This window comes from Protopterus annectens, chromosome 9.part0 (genome assembly GCF_019279795.1).
Source record: "Protopterus annectens isolate FY-2018-M chromosome 9.part0, PAN1.0, whole genome shotgun sequence".
In the NCBI taxonomy this organism is placed as follows: Eukaryota; Metazoa; Chordata; order Ceratodontiformes; family Protopteridae; genus Protopterus; species Protopterus annectens.
Genome location: NC_056743.1, coordinates 654,914,652 through 654,935,477, shown reverse-complemented (window position 1 = coordinate 654,935,477; position 20,826 = coordinate 654,914,652). Strand labels below are relative to the sequence as shown.

The window sequence follows — 20,826 nt, the reverse complement described above, 5'->3', positions numbered from 1 at the left end:
AATTAACTTTTACTAACTTACTGACCCTGGTCTGGAGCAAGAAAAAAAAAAAAAAAGTTTCCCCAACGGGGTACTTAGCTTTATTGAAGACTTGGTTCTGAAATTCAATTTTGAAAATCTCAGGAGTCAGCCAACCGGCACTTGCGAACTGCTCTTGCTTCGGGCACTGCGCGGCAAGAAAGACTGAAAAAAAAAAATAGTGTCTGTTGCAACTTTTATACCCCTGGTGCACTGACGTCCGGGAAGAGGTGACAGCAACCGATGCCGGACCAAGACTTTGGAACTCTGGCCAACTACAGGGTCACCTGCCAGCAGGATAACCCAAGTGTAATGACTGCAACAGTGAAACACTATCTACCTGGGACTTTGGTACCTATACTGACAATTATCAGTCTTGGTTAAGGTTAGAAGTACTTCTACCTTGCCCAGCTTAGCTGTAGGGTTATCTCCTCTAGGTTCCCATGCAGTTTTGTTTCCTTTATACTAGCTCAGTCTTTGAATACAATACCTCGCTTGGCATGTACATCATAAAATACATTAACCAGCTTGAAAAGACCCAAAAGGTTGTGGCCAAAACTTTTGAACTTCACAACCCAAGATACCTTGAAAGACTACAGGTCCTCTCTCTCACTGAACTCAGAATCCTCAGGGATGATCTCTAGTCTTAACCAGTCTGTACCCTTTTCAAACTCTTCCTTTGCTAAACTAGTACAGTCTAATCTTAAACTTCACCACCACCTGGATGCATGACAAATTTGTAACAAAATACAATCTCCTGCCTTTGGAATAAACATGTCACAGAAATGCCATATTTACTTTCAAAACTGGGCAAGATTACACAGGAAACTATATATTCACGTCTGTTGTATGCAGAAACCAACTTACCAGGGTCAATTAATTTCCATACCAAGGGGAATCACAGCCAAGCATCATAATGGTCCTAACATTAGCATGAATCCTTTTACATGAAAAAAAAATCTGAAAAGACTAATGTAAACAGTATTAAAGCTAAAGACTAGTTTACCAGAATAGATCGATAGAGTACAGGTCACACTAACTCAGAAGCATTTAAAACCTTCAAAAATCAAAGCGTCATTATGCACTTTACATCCTAAGCACAAGCTATTGCATTAATACTCAACTTACCATAAATGTAGCTACTCTCACTATGCTCAGTTTTTTTGGTGCATTTGCTTTTCTGTTGGAGGTATATCCCTGTATTTATAGATTTAATTGCTTCCCATTTGGGGACACCTGATACCAGAGGCAAGAAAAACTGATGTAATTGCATCAGCTGCATGTTTTATACTCCCGACAACCTGATGTCATGGAAGTGACAGCAGCTGACACAAGACCTAAGACTTTGTTAATCAGGCAGACTAAGGGCTACTGCAAAGCAGATAATCCAAATGTAATGACTGCAACAGTGAATACATTTACATTTATGTACACAACTGTACTCTCATGGCTGCTATTAACGTATGCCAAAATCCGATTCCATAAAACTAGCCACATGTATGCTGATGGGCATCTGGGAAGTAATACAATACTGTGCTGGTTTGTACACACTGACATACCCCCCTCTGCCCCCCCCCCCCCCACAGTGCATATTTTGGGATATATGATGAACCCTGCATTAAGGATGGGGTTGTGGTTTTGTTCTGGCTATGATCTCTTATCTAGCATGGTTAAGGTACTGCAGTGATCATCCGTGGGACAGTATTAATCAGTTCTTGCATTATAGCACTGGTCCTCTGGAGATCTTTCAGACTCTGCTCACTTCAGATAGCTGTAAGTATTCAGATAGCCAGAAATCTGAAATCTGGTCTGCTTTCTGTGCATGTCATACTTGCATCAGCACTGTACATTAGCTGCTATAATTCAGAAATAGTTTGACATGTCTGCCATTTATCAGTTTTTAGTAGCGAGTTAGCACATGCTCGAAGTTTCTTCATATTTTTCCACTAGTCTTTCTGTGGAATGCCACTGAACTTTTTCTGCATTTACAGTGTGCAAAACCAAAGCTGTCTACCTACTGACAGAATTTTTACAATATGGAAACAGAAGCTTTTTCATCTTAGGGTATGTTACACTTAGGTACCTTTCAAGTATTCAGAAAAAATAGCTTAATGCAAGCAAGATCTGAGTTTGACAGTAAGTGGAAATTCCCATTTTGAATAGGGGAGTAGAAGTGGAAATTCCCAGTATGAATAGGGGAGGAGATTATGTGGGGTGGGAGCAGGAGCATTCCCACTGGGAAATTAGGTGAGTGAATGGATTTTTTGAATGAGAAGTGATTTGAGAGTACGAATGGGGGTAAGGAGTTCTAGAGACTAGCAAGACTTTAGGATACGATTTTTTTCCAGGGGGACGAATTGGTTTATACAATTCAATTAGAATGTGAAGATGTAACAACCAAAACCTATCAGGGAGGTGCATTTTAAAGGTAGAAGAAAGGGAGGGGCAGAGGGAAGGATTGAAGATGAGCTTGTGTGCAAGTCAGTTGGATGTAGGCGAGGTGATTGGGTACTTCTAACCATTTTAGTTTGTGGAGAGCTGAACAGTGGTGTGAGGAGGACTTATGGAGGTAGCAAACTTGGCAATTTTGTCATAGCAAGAGGAGAGTTGTGTTTTGAGTGAAGATTGTAGGTTAGGAGTGGGGCTCCATAGAGGAGGGAGGGGATGAGAAATGTGGTAGATAGGGTGAATTTGGTGGAGGGTGTAAGAACGATTGTCGGTAGCACATACCAAGTTATTGGTCTTTTCTTATATTTAATTGAAGGTGGGAACTGAATTTAAGCAGACTGTCAATTTGGACCCCAAGTAATTTGGCCTCCGATACCAGTTTGAGAGGTGTATCGTTATGACTAGTAATGACTAGTAAGAGAAATTACTTTGGTTGAAAGAGGTAGCTTTAGAGGGGGAATACCATTAATTTGGTTTTGGAGGCATTCAGTACAAGGTGATGCGTTTTCATCCATTGTTTGGTGGTTGAGAATGCATCTTGAGTAAGCTTTATAAGTGTGGGGATGGAGGTAGCAGAACAAATAGTTGAATCATGTGCATATTGGATAATTTTTGTTAAAGGGATGGAGTTGTGGAAATAGTTTATGAATATATTGAAAAGGGGACCCAGTACAGATCCCTGGGGAACACCAGTTGGGGTGTTGATGAAAGGGGAGGTGACTTTTTTCCATCTTACTGCTTGCTATCTTATTGGATAAGTAGCTAGTGAACCAGTTCATCATGTGCCAATTGAGAAAGTGCTAGTTTTCCCCTCAAGGGGCTGCCAAAAGCTAAGTGCTTGGTGAAGGCAGAGGAAAGTCATTGGGACAGTTTCTTGTAAGGCTGTGACTTTGTCTTCTCCGCTTTTGGAAGTAGGAGCACCCCACTGTTTAGGCCTGTATGAGCCCTGGGGCTGGGATCTGCCTCTGGGGAGTCTGCATCTGCCTCTTTGTGGCCTGACACTGGAAAGGACCAATTTTTTGTAGGCCAGTTCCTGCTAAATCTGGGTGGCTGTACCTGTAAGAAATCCTTTGTTTGCATAGATTTTGCTTTGTCCTCCATTTTCTTCAACACCTCCTCTGCTTTAACACAAAATAAGGTTTCATGCTGTAATGGAGCATCTAATTTTGTTTTAACATGATCAGGCAGATTGTTCCTTTAACCAAGCATGTTCCTTTAACCAAGCATGCTTCCTAATGACAGAACCCGCAACTGCAGCCCTGCAAGAGGCCTCCAGAGAATCAAAACCACATGGCAATGTATGCTTTCCCACTTGTTCAGTCGCATGCAATAAGTGCTGCATTTCCTTATTTTCTGCACAATCAGAATGACATTTTCTGTTTTAGCAGTGACATCAAGTATTGCTGATATTTAAGCATATGAAATTGATAATTAAAGCCCTCACAGCCAAAGTAGCAGAAGTGTCAACCTCCCCCCATTTGTAGTGCCCTTGAATCTCTACTAGAGGGGATAGGGTTTTTTGCAGTAGAAGCCTTGACCCCTTTGGAACCCTGAGAAATAGTTTCTGGGTCAGCAGCAGGGTTTTTATAAAGACATATGCGAATCTGGCACCCTGTAGTATCTGTCTGGTTTAACAGGGGCAGGAGGTAAAGAGTCAGGAGAAAGTCTGGACTCTGAAAATACATAATCTACAATGTAACATACATAATCTACAATGTCTAACACAGGAGGAATAGCCAAAGGCCTGTGCTGAGGTGGTAAAAGAATCTCCAAGCCTTTTCTTATATTGAGTAGCCTTGGGCTCTCTCAGTGGAAGTGCTTCCTCATGGTATGCAGGGATTCCCCAAAAGAATAATCCTCAGGGAGTGAGGTTGAAGGGATAGATTCTTCAGCATCAGAATCCTCATGAGGAAGAGAGTATTCCTGTTCAGAAGAGGAGTCAGAGGAAATGGAAACCTGATCTGAAGACTCATATTCTGTCTTGCCTAGGCCTAGTCAGGAGGAGGGATGGGTACCCCTGATCAAGCAGATTAGGTCTTCGGCCATTTTGAGTTTTTTTTTTTTTAAGGAATGGTAGCCTGTCCAGGAGAATGCTGTACTTTTCTTTAGAACTGCTTTAGTCTTTGCTTTGGAAGCAGAAGTAGGCTTTACATACAACTGTAGGACACCCTCAGAAGCTGATGCTCAGAGGCTCTGGCCCCATCTGAGGGAAAGTTTGAGTGTCTAATACCTAGAGTATCCGGAGGCCTAGCTGGCTCCGTGGGAGTTGTCAGTGGCCTGTGGCTGAGGTAGCAGGCACCAGGGGCTGTGAAAGCACCTCGCTGAGAACCAGCGACTGGCTTAGCAGAAGCCTCTGGTTTTGGACCTTTGATGCCGGTCCTTTTTTCCTTGCGCTTTTTATAAACTCCAGTCAGCTGTTCTGATGGCATCATATAACTGAATCTTCAGCCAAAGTAATGAAAGGCAAAACCGTACTGACACTTAGTGTGTTGGTTAAATCTAACAAAACCGACAGCTAGCAATGTTGTGATCAGGGCCTAGGCAAGAAATACAGTAAGCTTTCTCCACAAGAAATACAATTGTTAACTTTGACATTGGACTGGAGCAAGAAAAAAATAACCCAATACTTGGCTTTAATGAAGACTTTGGATCTCAAATTTGTTTTTGAAAATCTCAGGAGTCAGCAGACCAGCACTTGCAAAATGCTTTTGCTTCAGGCACTGCACGGCAAGAAAGACGGAAGAAAATGGTGTCTGCTGCATCTTTTATACCCCTGGCACACTGTCAGGGAAGAGGAGACAGCAAATGATGCTGGACCTAGACTTTGGAATTCAGGCAGACTGTGGGTAGCCTGCCAGCAGGATAACCCAAGTGTAATGACTGCAACAGTGAAACACTATGAACATTACCCCTGCTGTTCTCTCATTCTGTGACATGGCAGGTTACAGAAAATCAGCATAACTAATCACTGCAATGGCTTATGCTTGCATTACAGTAGCAGAGGCATTACTTGTTGGCCATATTTTTTCATGTTCCATCAGTCAAGTATTGGTACTATACCAGTCAATCACAATATGTTCAGCACTGAAAGCTGTGTTTTTCCTTTTGCTCACAGCAAAAAAATTCTGGAGCTCAAGTACCAGGTCGGACTGACTCCTCCACAATCCCCCCCATATGTGGACTCCTCCACAATCCCCCCCATATGTGGACTCCACCTTGATCCAGCATATGTGGATTCCACAATCCCCCATATGTGGACTCCTCCACAATCCCCCCCATATGTGGACTCCTCCACAATCCCCCATATGTGGATTCCACCTTGATCCACAATCCCCATATGTGGACTCCTCCCATATGTGGACTCCTCCACAATCCCCCCCATATGTGGACTCCTCCACAATCCCCCCCATATGTGGACTCCTCCACATCCCCCATATGTGGACTCCTCCACAATCCCCCCCATATGTGGACTCCTCCACAATCCCCCCCATATGTGGACTCCTCCACAATCCCCCCATATGTGGACTCCTCCACAATCCCCATATGTGGACTCCTCCACAATCCAGCATATGTGGATTCCACCTTGATCCAGCATATGTGGATTCCACCTTGATCCCCATATGTGGATTCCACCTTGATCCCCATATTAAATTACCCCTTGTAAAAATAACTGGGATCACACCATAGATTACCTGAGGGGATCCATGTATGAGAGCATTTAGGAGCTGCCTCTATCCATTAGATCAAGGGGGCAGGCCTGTGGTTGATGTTGCAGAAGGTGCTTACGCTAGACTGGGTTATTCTAATCCCATTTGACTATGTGCAACAGGTAATCAGTACTGGGTTGGAGATAGCCAGACAGGTCAACTCAACATAACAGGGCTCGAGTCTTCCAGTATGGCTTTGGCCTTTTAGCAAGGTACTTGTGGGCATTCCAGTTGTTGCCTGCATGGTACTCAAAAAAAGCATCTTCAGAGCATCTGTTGGGTTTAACTCGTCATACCTGACCTTGGTGTCACTTTGCAGAATGTGAAACTGAGGTACCATCTGAGCTGGTGGTAGCTCAGAAGGATGCAATGTATCCCATGGCACCTGTTGAATGATTTGGGGGGTTCCCAGATTTCCCCTAGTAGTATATAAAATACCACCTTGGGTCTCCCCTCAGAGAGACCACTAGCCTAGTGGGACTAACCCAGTATAATGCAGCAACACTTAACAGTAAGAGAAGTTTAGCTCATTGTGAGGCTGATATGCTCCATTTGATATATGTTGAGCAAATTTACAATTCAGTGTCTCACTTACTGAAACATCTCTACATTTGGAAAGGACTTGGAGATGCTGCCAAGCCACACAAACTCCCAGATGAATCCAATCCATTCACCTTCCAGTTAAGACAATATGAAGTGTTAGAGGTCAGAGCAAGCTTTAATAAATCCTACTAAGAAACACATTTAATGCATCTTTTCTGATGAAGAAATTAGTGCAACATGAGGCAGTGGAACTAATGCAGTGCAATGCTGTTCTAAAATTAAAAGCTTTACACTATAAATTCGTTATTTGCCATTTGCTCAAGTAATGGCAAAACAAGTCTGATAAGAGTTACCAGTAAGAGACAACAAACATTTCACCAGTAAGAGAAAAAACATTTCACAAGGTTAAGTGATAAAAAACCTTTAATAAGATCAAAAAGTGACAGTATTCTGTTAACTCCACACAATTGCAGTATTCTGTTAACTCCACACAATTGCTTAAAACATGTCATTCTTGCCACGGATCCATTATGAATACTTTCAAAGATGGAGCACCCATGCAAGCAACATAGCTAAGCCAGTCAGAAGAGACATCCGGATGGTAACTCCACTATTGCAGAGATTTCCTAGGCAGCAGTGCCTTACAACATCATATGGGACTCCCATAACAGTTTCCTGTGCAGACTGCTCACAACTAGTTGGTGCCAAGCATCCTTTGCTGGTTACTATAGGACCTTAAAAACAGAAAAATAGCAACATTTACAAAACTGTAAAATTTCTAAATTTTCTACTAGTTCTCTAAAAATGCAACGTTTTAAGATTCAAAGTGAATGCTGTTCAATTATAGGACTGCTGGAAGTGTGCAGGTGTTCTATAAATGGAGTGATAAGCTCAAATTGAAAGTTGACAGCAGAAAACAACCTGAATGTGCATACCTTGTGTAGCAGTAAAGCAAACTGCTTTTAATTTAAGTAGACCCTCTGGGAAAGCTAGTTTCACACACCACTCCCCCATACACTTCCTCATGGGGTATCATGGTACTTTATCTCCTTATTTGATACCAGTCTCCTACCATCAACATTTATACCAGACTGTCAGATCTTCACACAAATCATCCACCTCTGCTGGATGCACTAGATTCCTGGGAAGCTAGGCTACACCATGTGCAGCAACTACAAAACCAGTACAATGCAGGAAGGGTTTGAGCACAACCACCATATGTTGACAGAAGCTGTACATTTCCATGGGAACAAGTTTGAAATAAAAATGACACCACCTAATGCAAAAGCAAATAAAAGTAGTAACACTAATCCAGCAGTGGAAATGTATAGCGAGGTACTACATGGATAGACAAGACTGCATACAGAATAGGAGGCTGGTGGTGAAAACTGGAAGGCTTACAGGAATGCAGTGAGAGAATTGTTCAAGCACTCCGCTGCCAAATACCCTACCCCACACACTATTCCCGGAGATAAGATTTTGAAATTTGGGGGGGCACTCACTTTGGAAGTTTTACAAGCTAGCACTATGCTTCAGTGACAATACGCTGCTGTGAGCAATACCAGACACAGTTTTTGAATGCATCTCCTTTATGTTCAGCCCCATTATACATAACTTGATATCATGGGCATGTGGATCCAGAAAAAAGTCAGCAGGGATCAATTTCAACTGGGGGAGGGAGTACTGTAGGATAATGTATTAATGCTATGCTAAATGGTTGAGTGATGTAGGGCAAGTACTCTAGCTTCTTCCTCCGGTATGTATAAACTGGAGTGCTAGGATTAACTAGCCCAGAAACAGGTTTTAGTAGAGTTGTAGCAGTCTGCCTTGTATAAGCAACAGCAGGATGTTCAAAGATATTTTACAAAGGTTTTGTCTTTAGGCATTTGTTAGCACCACAGCAAGTAAAAGTGTACAGAGCAGGATGTTTGTGCTTTCATGCTTACTGAATATGGATACAAGAGGAAGGTAAGTTGTAAATCTTTACCATAACAGTAGAGGTCCTTGCCTTCACAGCTCCAGTATTCCTAACTTGATGGGATTCCCTGCAAAGGAAGCCCAACATTCAGCCAGTCTGCATATGCTCACTGTGTAACTAAGGAGCTAAAGGAGATGTTCAGCCATACCCAAAACAAAAAGTGCCCCAGGAGGAACTCCAGCCCAATGAACCCAAGAGGTAGTGTGTACATCCAGAAAGGCAAAGAACTACAGGGAGGGATTGAATACTGCAGCAGTAAAGGCAAGGACATCTACAGTTAAGATTTTATACAACTGTACTGTGTCCTTGCATTCACTGCCACTGCAGCATTCCTAGCTATTATGGGAGTGTGCCAAAGCTAGAGGAAACATGGGAGAGGGACAGAATAGTCCCCTAAAATCATGAACTGAACTAGCAAAACCAGCCCTAGAGTTCTAGATGTACCATCCAATCTGTACTGCTTGGTAAAGGTATGCACAAAGTCCAGGTAGCTTGCTTCAAAAACAGTAGTACCCAAGTCTTTGCCACAGCACTAGAATAAGCCTTAATTGAAAAGGCCAAAAGGAAATAGCCTTCAAAATCCAAGAAACTGGTCTGCTTGATAGAGCAAGCCCCAAAGATTTAATACCCTTGGTCATATCCAAATAACTCAAAAAAGTTGTCTATGCATGTCCAAAGTATTCAGCAACCACTCAATGTCAAGTTAATGGAGAGAAAAAGTAGGCAGATAAATACAGGTGAGAGCTCATTGACCACCTTAGGCATGAAAGTGCATGCAAGGACACTGTCCCCTTGACAAGCCAAGGAAGCTGAAGCAGCAGGCTCAAAAAGGAGTGCGAGTCAACTTAAAACAGATCTCGGGGAGGAGGAACAGGCTTCCTGGGAGGTTTCACCAATCTAGCATGAGAAAACCTAGGCCAAACCAACATTTAACTCAAATGAGAACCAAAGGAGCTTCCACAGCAAGTGGGTCCATGTTAGCAAGAGACAAAAAAAACATTGATTAGTATTTCCTAGCTGCAATATAGGTCCTCAGAAAAGGAGTGAGGAAATCAAAATCCTGTCACCCAGTGTCAGCTGAAGCATTGACATGTGGGGATGGAAAAGATATTGTGCTACTACTAGATCCACCCTGTGAGGCAACATGAGACTGCCCTTGGCTAGATGCAAGAGGGAACCAGTCAAAAGTGAGTCACCAACAGTTGGTAGCAACCTGTCGAACTCTGTACAGGACTTTTGGAATGAGAAGGGGAGAGAATGCATAAAATAACCCCTTCCAAGAGAAGGGGAGGCCATCCACCTTCCACACCAGAGGACCTGGGACGGTCACAAAACAGGGAGGTTGTCTGTTCAGAGGGATGCAAATTTGAGTAGCCCACTGGTTGATAATGTCCAGAAACATCCCTATGCAGCATACATCCATGGGATGGAGAACTTGCTCAAGAGTCAGTCAAATGTTGTTCTGACTATGAGAAACTGCCTGAAGTCACGACAGCAAGATCCCACATCAGAAATGCCGTCCGGCAAGACCATATCACGTCCCTCCCTGCTAGTTTATATTTATCTGAACACCTTCAGAGGTCCTGGAGGAGAGAAGATACAGCAGAAGAGCTCTCAGCATCAATGATGTGCTGCTCCTGCTGATGAGGTGGCCACACTTCTGTACCTTTTGGCTCCCTAAAGTTGCCCCCCATCCCCATGTCTGAGGGATTACCCAATTCCTGAGGAAGAGGGGGATAAAAGGTATCCCTGGATTCAGAAAACTGCTGAATCCAGAGAAGTTCCCAGAGACAAGGAAGAGGAACAGCATGTTGAAGCCAAAGCCACCAAAACTCTCGTCTGAGTTTGGCCAAAGGAAGCATTAGAATGGTGGATGCCATGAAAACTAGAACTCTCAAAACTCCATAGCAGTAATGGAAGCCAGAGGAAGGAGACTTAAGGCCTTGAGGGGGCAGGGATGCAAACATTGGCACTTATTCCTGCAACCCAGGAAACAGGATCCTGAGAAGACAGCAGAAGACTGAATTTAGTGCGCCTCAGGCTCTTACAGGATGCAGCAAAAAGGATTTTGAAAGAGGGTCCAGGTCATCCAAATAAGGCACAAATATTGACTCCCTGATGTCTGAAGAGGATGTCTCTAAATATGGAGATAAGAATGCCAGACAGCGAGCCAGACATGCCCCCTTTGGAACACAAGCACCTCTTGAAACATACGTCTATACAAACCTCTGGTAAAAAGGAAGATGTTCCCAAGGAGGCAGAGGATCATAAGGAGACTAGATTTCCACATCATGAAGTACCCTTGACGAATGACTGACAGGAGAATCTTGAGTGAGGTACCAAAAATGGAGTAGCCTTATTTGCCACTTACCTTTAGTAGGACAGGACTGCCTATGAACAAATACAGGCTTAGCAGGGTAGTTCTCTCAAATTTTAGATACAGGAGAAACATGTATAAGCTCCTGTAAAGCCTTACCCTGAAGGCCTTAACCAGCAGCAGCTTCCCCATTTGGAATCCAGAGAAGCATCCATAAAGTTCTATTAGGTACAGGTTGAAGACTAAGCCAAGGATAACTCCCCATAACTGAACCAAATTTAACAGTGAAAAAATAAAGAAATCCCTAGCCAAAAAAGGACAGTTTTATCCTCAGAAATATAAGTTGACAGGCTTGAAAGAGCCAATACATACCTAGACGGGTCCCCCTACATCAAAATTAAAGAAATATGGCAGAGACCATATGATAGGCTTGAAATTGTGACCATGCAGAATGGGCATCTCTGTATAGTATGGAATGGGAAGATTCCCCATCTTCAACACTGTAGGGCAATCTGAGTTGGTATATTTAAATTGCAGGGGATGTGGGGGGGTGCAGGGGGGCTTGCCCCCCTGCTAGAACATGAAGCCAAGCCCCCCAAAATATATGGGGGTGCAGGGGGCTTGCCCCCCTGCTAGAACATGAAGCCAAGCCCCCCCAAAAATATATGGTCTCTACTTTTTTTAAATTTCAATCACGTCTAGCAGACTCACCTAGAAATATGGGTCCGATTGTTAACCTAAAAGCCAGGGTAACAAGTGTAAATCTTTTTGCCCAGCCCGTCCAGAGTTCTGCTGTTCTTGTAAAAAAGGCAATAACTTTTGCAAAGTACCAAGGGTTCAGCAGCAAGACATTTATATAAACAATCCTTAGGAACCCCTACAAAGCCTCAGTCTTCTTGGGAGCATCCTAGACAGACTAAGATTCCTCCTTTGAACTGTGGGTCAGCAGAGGAGGAATGCAAGTGAAGTTAAAGGATTCTTCAGCAGAATCCTGGCCTCTAGGCCTTAAGAGTAGAGGACCAAGGAAGAGCAGGAACTAAAACCCCATAAGGAGGCAAGGACATTAAAGCAGAAAATCCCCCCCACCCCAAGTAAAAGCCTGCCACTCCCTTTGTGGATCCCCAAGGAGGAATTTTGTTTTAAGGGAATGTCCCGAGAAGCCTCAGCTGCAGGACGACAGTTAGAACCCACAGCAGGAACTTAACTCATGACTGAGGAAATCCTAATCCCCTAAATAAAAAAATGCAGCAATGATGGTTCCCTCTGAACATCCAAGAGGGACATCTCTACAGCTTCTTCAGACATGCTGCCAGCCGGATCCTCACTGGACTCAAGTCACAGCAGAGAAATCCAGTGCAGCCTGGTGAGCCTCCAGGTGCAAACAACCTCTGGAGAGACAACTGGCAGAGGCTGGACAGTGGAAGATTTTGGTCATAACTTTTACCTTCCCTTACCCTCAGGGCAGGAGATTCCTTCCCTTGCATTTCTACTGAGAAGCTAAAGATGCTGAATCTTAGGAAATGAAGTCTTACGGTTTCCGGAACAAATGCCTGGCAAACAGGACAAGACATATGGTCATGAGAAGTACCCAAGCAAAAAATCCCCAATGGGGGTACTTGACTTGCAAAAATAGCAAACAGGCATAGGAAGTCACTACAGCATAAATGCGTTCAACTGGCAGAAAGTGGACACAGGTAAACACCAGTGTAAAAAAAATACACGTTCAGACTAGCGGCAAAAAAGTTCTGTTTGGGTTAAGTCTGATCACCTTTTATGCTGTATGTTACACCAGGAGTGATGTTTCACATGCCTTTTAAAATTCAGAAGTCTTTTGGCGGTTTGCTGGTCAGGCTTCTGCACCAGGGAATCCCATATAGTTAACACTGCAACAGTGAATGCAAGGACATCTGCTTTGGTTATGGCACTGCCTTTATATATAGGCACAGTCTCACTGCCTGAACTCAGATGATTGTGGTAAACTCAACCAATCCAGGGAACTTCAACTCATTAGTACTTGTGGTGTGGAATGCCAAGGGTGTCAGAGCAGGCCGCTAAGCGTATTCCACAGCATTTTTTTCTGAAAAATCTACTGTACAGTTGGTCTCTTTTCCAGCAATAGAGTGCCATTCAGTCTTTCCATAAATACTACGAACACAAACCAGAGCTATACTTTCGTTAAACTTCATAACTTGCCACACCTTAACTATACAACCTAAACTTATTGAACACTTAAACCAGATTAAGTTTGACAAAACATGTCTGGGTGCTTAGATACACAAAACATTCATATTTTTTCTAATTACCAGTACATACACTGAATATCCAAGATAGGTAGTGCAAATAGAGTTCTCAATATCCAAGGTTACAAACTATTTTAGAACATCAGTTTGAAAGCCACTTATTTTTGAAGCATACAGAAAAAGCACATAGATGGTCATAGCTGCCAGTTAAAGCTCGCAATATATCCAGTACATTGCAGACACTTGACTCTTCCAGTCTCCAACCACAGCAGCATCTCACATCATATCCCTCTACAGCATGTAGGGAAGGGATCTCAGTTAAGAAAATGAGCATGTATATGAAAATGGCAAAAGTGACAGGACATCCTACATTAACATGTCAATTATTCCTTGCCCTAATTCACTTAGAAACCAAACCCCAAAAAAGATCTGGATGCCATAAGAAGCCATGTCAATTATTCCTTGCCCTAATTCACTTAGAAACCAAACCCAAAAAAGATCTGGATGCCATAAGAAGCCATGCAAGTCGACAAATGCAAGTGTGCGCTCAGTAACCAGGAAGAGCAAGACAATGTGGACTCACCCCATTGCCAGAATCCAGGTTAAACACCAGTTCCATGATTCACTAGACAAACTTGTCTAGAATCATATGGTTACGATGCATTTCATTGATCAAAGATAGGTGAAACACTGAATCACAATAGAAACACTGAATCACAATAGAAAGACTGGGGTTTGCCCCCAAAACTAATTTCTGTTAAATAGGATTCAATAAATGCATATTCTGTGGTTTGAGATTCAAACAAGGCATGTTCTTACAGCAAGACCAGAATCCAGCAAATCTAAAAGGTGGCAACCCTGCAGCAAGAGTCACCATTTATTCTTATGGCACTAAATGGCAGTTTACTGTCCACTGTTGGAAAATACAGAATGGTGATTTGCTGCAAGCAGTCTCCTATGAAGGGCTTGAGATGTTCCTTGCTGGTTTTCTTCCCTGAACCATTGATACATAGAATTCTAAACACTACACACTCCTACACCCCTTTTCCACATACACCCCATCCTGTGGAGTTAGTGATACATAGTACTCCAGACCACTGTTTGTACCAAATCAACTTTTTCCACCTTCCAATGATCTCTCCATCCCTAGTTTGGAATATGGGCACCTCCAGAACCTTACCTAGGTACTCTCCCTGTCATCCATTCCTCGTCAACCTTCAACACAACATGTAATTTCAGCATGCCTTAACCTCCTACCAAACTGCCTGTTTACATACGCTACTCCTATTTAACTCCTGCAGGTTAAATGTACAGACAGCTTCTCCACATCATTTAAAATCAGTAACACCATGCCATTATGTTACCAAAAATAGACCACTACTTTCCTCACTCATCCACGCAGCCAAATAAATATGCACACCTACAACCATGCTCACTTTTACTGCAAACCTGTACCCCAAGTTCACACAGACTGGACAAAGTTTGTCCACTGGCAACTTCTTGGCAGCTTAATAGCCACATGAGGGGACAGGATGACCATATACTTTTGATATGGATGAGATTACTTTGTCTCTTGGGTCCTTCCAGAGATGAGACTACTAACCTTAACTATTTTGGGTAGGGAACACTTGCTGCCCTCTCTACTCACATTACTCAGGACACTGAAGCCCTAGGCTTTAACTACATTCCATTTTTGCCAAAAAATCCAAGTTAAAATAAACTGCCTTTAACTGGCAATTAAAAATTGCTATACAATTCTAGGGGCTACAATGCACATATACATGACCATTATGGTCAGACCCTCTAGCTTTCCCAGAAATTGCCTGCACTCTTACCATTTAAAATCTTACTACCCTCAGTGCATTCTTTAGGCAGACTGCTCAGGATTTCATCCCAGCATAACAAATTCTAAGTACACAAGGTGGTACTGCTGGGTCATACTTTTCCTCCAAACTCCACTTCCTACATAGTGTCAGCTGTTGTCACCTCTTGATTTAGTGCTGTGCGGTTTATCTACAACAGTAAGATACTGCTGAAAGCACAATACCAACTGAACTTGAAGCCTTTCCTACTATAAGGCATTAGTTGATTAAAGCAACATGGACCAGTGTAATGGCATCAACTCCCTCCAGGGTTCAACACCAATCATAGGTTTCAAATACAACTTGGGGGTTATCCATACCTAGCCAATGCCTCATGGGAAGTTCCCACAAGATACTCATTTGGAACTGAAGTCCTAACACTTGTTATCACACTACAGAATCCATCTGTGATCCCTTCAAAAGCATGAGAATGTCTTAAAATACCTAGGATAGTTGGCCATTTAGCCTATATTCCTTATATCAACCGTCACCACCAGTGTAGCCAGAGATTTTTTAGAATTCATAAAGTGCCAATACACTGGCAACTGCTCCCTGCAGGTCAGAGGTCTGCCTTTTAGATCTTTCCATCACATCTAATTGATGTTCCTCATGTGTTCATGTTGTAAAAGGTGCTATTTGCCCAGCAGTGCCGATGTCTCCAGTGACACAGAGATGATTCTACGCCAACCCCTCATCTCTCATGACAGGCCCTCGGCGTTTGTGAACAGAGTCAGCGAGGTGCTCACCTCACATGAGAGCATTACATTCCACGGCATAGGAGTCCAGTATCAGCGCTATCCCTAAGTATCTGGCTCTCAGATATCTGTGGGATTTTATTGGATCAGGTCATGAGTCCAGCATAGATTTGGATTGGAGCAATCTGGAGCATGTCCGTAATTCTGGTTGGATGTATGGTGCTATGTCAGGCAGAGTGAGAGGTTTCGGTAGATTAATAGAATGAATAGAGCTTGTCTTTTTTCTGGCTGTTGACATAGCCCTCTCCTCAGGCCATTGGGTGAGCTGAGGGGTGAGCCCAATTCTAGCATTGCTGTGAGATACATCCCGAATTTATCCGAATGGGGCATTATGCTCGTCTGTCTCTCTGATGGTGTGAGGAACACAGGCCACAATGACCCCACTAGATGAATATGGTCACGATACCTCCCTAAGGTGTAGGAGTAATTTCTCTTGTAGAACCACTTGTGGTACCTTGGAAATTACTCTTCACCAGTAGCGAGTGTGAAAGGTCAATATTATAGGTGGGTTTTCTTGAAGGAGTTCTTCTGACATCACCATGATTCACTTGTTCTCTTGAGTCCCTTCTGAGCTGATACACATCAGGAGTCCTTTCTTCAGGCCATGGAAGGATATCCAGCTCTACCTTTTTCTTTACTACTTCCCATCATGCAGGCGTCTGCAACCTTCTTCAGTTGGAGTCCTAATGAGTTGTCAAGGACCGAGCCCTGTGATGTCCATCATGGGACGAGCCCTTGCAGTCGCCTGCAAACTTTGTCAGCCAAAGTCCTCCCATGTTGGCCTGCACTTCCTAACAAATCTGGGGAAAGCCTAGGGGCCTTTTACTCCCATCTTGTGACATCAGTTTACACCGAGTTTGGTTCTACAACACCAAGTGCCGAGTGGGAATTGGCTTCTTGCTTCTTTGCAGGGTCAACAGTGAAGATGCCTTTCCCTGCTCAATGGCAATGGCTCCTTTTTGAGCAAGTTTTACAGTATCTGAAGTTCAAACTAGATAAAAGGTCCAGGCAAAGCCAAACTGGGTGGTCTAATGTCCTATAAGTCCTTTATATGATCCCATGTAGTTGCATAGCATAGGTTTGTTTAGCTTCTAGCACTGTACTAGTCATGATTTTTAAACTGGGTCGGGTCCAATGTTCAGGTGTCCCCGCCTATCTTTAGTGATGCACTGGTTGGGCATGGTATCCTTGGGCATGCTTCCATTGGACAGAAGCCTTATGGCATATAATTCTATGGCTTGGCAGAAACTCAGCACCTTGTGTGGGGGGGACCAGTGTCGCCGCATGCCGGGTTTTTGGGTTTATGATTTTAGATTCACTGAGCAGCACCAGACTGCTGAGAGCTGGAGATCCACGAGGGAGGCTTAGGCTTCCACAAGGGGGGATCTCTTATAAGTTTAGAGAGAGGGTGATGCTTTTGCACTGGCCCTGTGCCAGCATGTTTGTTTTTTTTGTATGATTTTTGGACTATTTTGTAGCATTTGCATTCTTTCTCCTTAGGGATGACTATAGCTTTCAAGGCCTTATGTCCTGTCATATATTTGTCCTTTGTCTGTGGGTTCAGTGAAAATTGGCCTTAGTTGATTTTAGTGCTTTCGTATTTTTTGCTAATAATGTTCCTAACATAGCTGAACTTTATGGATTTTGTCCTCTTTTGAGTAAAGGGATGCCCCATTTGGCTATAACTGCTCCTTGAGGGCCTACTTTGTGGTCCATTATAACCGCCATTAAGAGTCACTCCAATGGTTTTGCTCCTTGGCAAGCCTTGTACTGGAAATTACTCTGAATTTCATATTCGGGTCATGCATTCTGTCATCCATACCTATTCACTTATTTAATTTAAAACCAAACTCATGTGGTGGAGCTTCCATACAAGACTCCTGGCCCTCGAGACCACCAGTTCATTACAAAAGTTGATTAGATGACTTTCAAAATACAACCCAATACTGCTACTTCAAAGAAAGAAGCTTTAAGTTTATAAGCTAGCAAGTGCAATAACACCTACTGTATGGTAGACATTGGTTTCAATTACCACTTACTGATCTAAGCATTAAACCACCAAGTTTACAGTAAAGCTGCAAATTTCTTGCATACTTCTGCATAAATCCATCTCTGACCCAAAGCACAGTGTATATAGACAGCCACTGATTAAAACATAATAGCTCATCCTTGGGATGAGAGCACTAGATGAACTTACAAGTACTCTAACCATCCACTGCTGGTTTGAGTTTGACCAGAGTGGCTGAATTACTTTTCAAGCAGGACAATATGAACAGATGCCCTTTATAGTACATTAAGCCTGAAAATGTGGCCATAAAAGTAGTGAGCAGGTGTAAATCATGCCTGAAAATTCTTCCAAAAGGGACAATTATGCTTGGGGCTCAGTGCACTTTTATACTATATAACAGGACACCAGACTACATGGAATGGACTAAAGAACATGGCATCTTTCCAACAGATAAGGCATAAGTGAAAAGAAGAAATCTAAACTGCAGTAAATAAAGGGAGAAAGACAAACCTGGCTCAAAACTGGAGTGCAAAATGCTGATGAGAACTGCATTTAACAGACCTTAATGGGTCTATCCTAAGCCCATACTTGTATGGGAGGTCTCTTCCATCAGAGGGTGTTCTCTACAGCTTGAAAACGGGCAGACTGAATACATCTTCTATACACAGGAAACTCATTTGGTTGCAGAGTAAGCTGATCAAAACTACCCCAGGAGATTTGAGAGAGAGCAAAGAGTGAATACAGTTTCAATGTGTGCTGTATTAAGGATCTGGGTATATGGGTAGATTCAGCTAGTCTCTGATCATATCAGCCAATGAAGAGATTTTAAGTTTTAGGCAATCTGAAATATCACCTCGTTACATCAGGCATAGCGTATGGGACATGGAGCCTGGCATACAGCAGAAATATACCCAAGGGCATCCATGGATGTGAACTAACTGGGATTGTTTGGCATCAAGGTGTAGTGTCCAACGTTCACAGGTACTAGGACTAGTACACTACTATCAGAAGCCTAGCCATTAATCAGAGTTCCAAATCAAACCCTGTACTTTTACCTTAAGGTAAAGCCCTTCAGGCCAAGGTTGTATAGGAATGAGAGATTTGCCAATTGGCTCTAATTGTAACTCATGCATTGAGGTACTTTGTGCTTTAACAATTTGTGCACTTGCTTTGGGAAGGATTGCTTATTAGCAGGCTAGAAGGGCGTTATGGCCCATGCCACAAACATGGGTAGGCCACTAAATTACTGCCAACTATCAGAAAAGCCACCAACATTAGTCTACAGCTGCCTTCATTTCTACCTGCAGGGCTCCCAGTTATCCTGAAAATGTCATCCCTGATGCAGAGATTTTTTTCTGGTACAGTTTTACAGATAGCCCCTTCAGTGGCTGATTACTTACTATGAAGAAAGCAAAGGGGCTGTTGACTTGCTATGAAGAAAGCACACCTGAATAAGTCAAATTTGTCCATTTGCATATGCTCTAAAGTAAATTTAATTCTTTATGGAACTTTGTACTACTGATACCAAAGCAAACATTATGCATAAATTCTCTAGCTTCACCCTATTCACTGGCCTCATTTTCCTCCCTCTGAAAAAGGTCTACAACACTTTCAAAAAAGCAAACGTGGGTCCTAACAACCCCTATATGAATGCCAGGCAGCTTAAGTCCTACCTAGTAGGACCCCTGGGACCACCCGTTTACCCCAAGTATAACTTGGTCACCAAGATATGGAGGATGTGGCTGTTGGTGCTCAAAAAGGTACATCCCTACTGACCAGGTTGAAAGGCTTGAGACTAGCCTGTTAAGCAAGACTGGAAATGTAGTGGTACTGGTGTCCTATCCCTGGAGAGCCACCAGTTCAGCTTTGTAAATGGCAGACCATGCACACTTTCTTTGAATGTTAGAGCCAATAAAGGTAATCCAGTCCACACTGCTTACATGAACCTTGCCAGGGAATTCCCCATACTCTACTCTGGGATTACTGAAACTCCCAAACCAAAGTTAACCTACATGTAGAAGTGTCTGCAGTGCTGATTAGGGGATACCCTTTAATGCATTGCATCTGCCAACATGACTGCATACCAACACTACTTAAAATGGGACAGACCTTGCCTGACTCTTCCCCTAGTACTTGTTTGATACAAGTATGCAGTCATGAAAGTGTTACAACTACAGCCTGCAGCACAACTGCCATTACAGTCATCACCAACTTTGCCATATGCCTCATTTATCACCTCACCCAGCACATCCAACATTTGCTGCTTTGAGACTAAACTGCATGGCCTTTTTGTTTTTTTCTGCACCAACCAGTGCTAAGCTCCTACCCCACTTATACAGAGTTACATGCAGCATGGCTAAAATTGCTCCAGATATCAGGAACTGCAATGTGATCAGATTTCGTAATTGGAGGAAATAAAACCACTTGTCCTGAAGGAACCAGCAGACAATACGTCCTTTAATAAAAGTCACAGCTCATTTATTAAAAGGACATATTATTGCTTCCGCTGTGTGCCGGTTCCTTCAGGACAAGTTTTTTTTTCGTTGTATTGTTACCACCATTTAAATTAGGAGGAAATACTTTGTACTAGTTAATATATACTGCAGTGGTGGTGCTGCGGTACCATTGTTGCCTCACAGTAAGACGCTGTCTGGTTCGATTCTCAGAGTGTCTTCTGCATGGAGACATGCATGAATGGGTGCACATTCGCTGAAGGTTGTGCATCAGAGCTGGCAACTCTGCACAAAAATCTACTGTCAATCATTAGCGGACTGGAGTTCCACTGTGGCAACCCCTAACCAGGAAAAGGTTAACTTTGTACTAGTTAATATGCCATAATGCTTAATCTCCTAGATTAGGAAACTCTTGTAAAACAGTTTACGTGGTGCTGGTATGCCACAGTACTGGTATTCTACAAGTGTAGATTTTTGGGTATTAGGTTTGGTCAACA

At 42.9% G+C, this 20,826-nt stretch overlaps 1 protein-coding gene across 1 annotated transcript in view; it reads right to left on the bottom strand.

Annotated features, from left to right (window-relative positions):
* Window positions 1-7,121: 7,121 nt before the first annotated feature.
* LOC122811409 (sperm acrosome membrane-associated protein 4-like) overlaps window positions 7,122-20,826 on the bottom strand; it is a 35,107-nt gene continuing 21,402 nt past the window's right edge. The window contains exon 3 of the mRNA XM_044083238.1: window positions 7,122-7,450. Coding sequence (XP_043939173.1) covers window positions 7,257-7,450 — 194 coding nt within the window. The 3' untranslated portion in view covers window positions 7,122-7,256. The remainder of the gene's footprint in view (window positions 7,451-20,826) is intronic.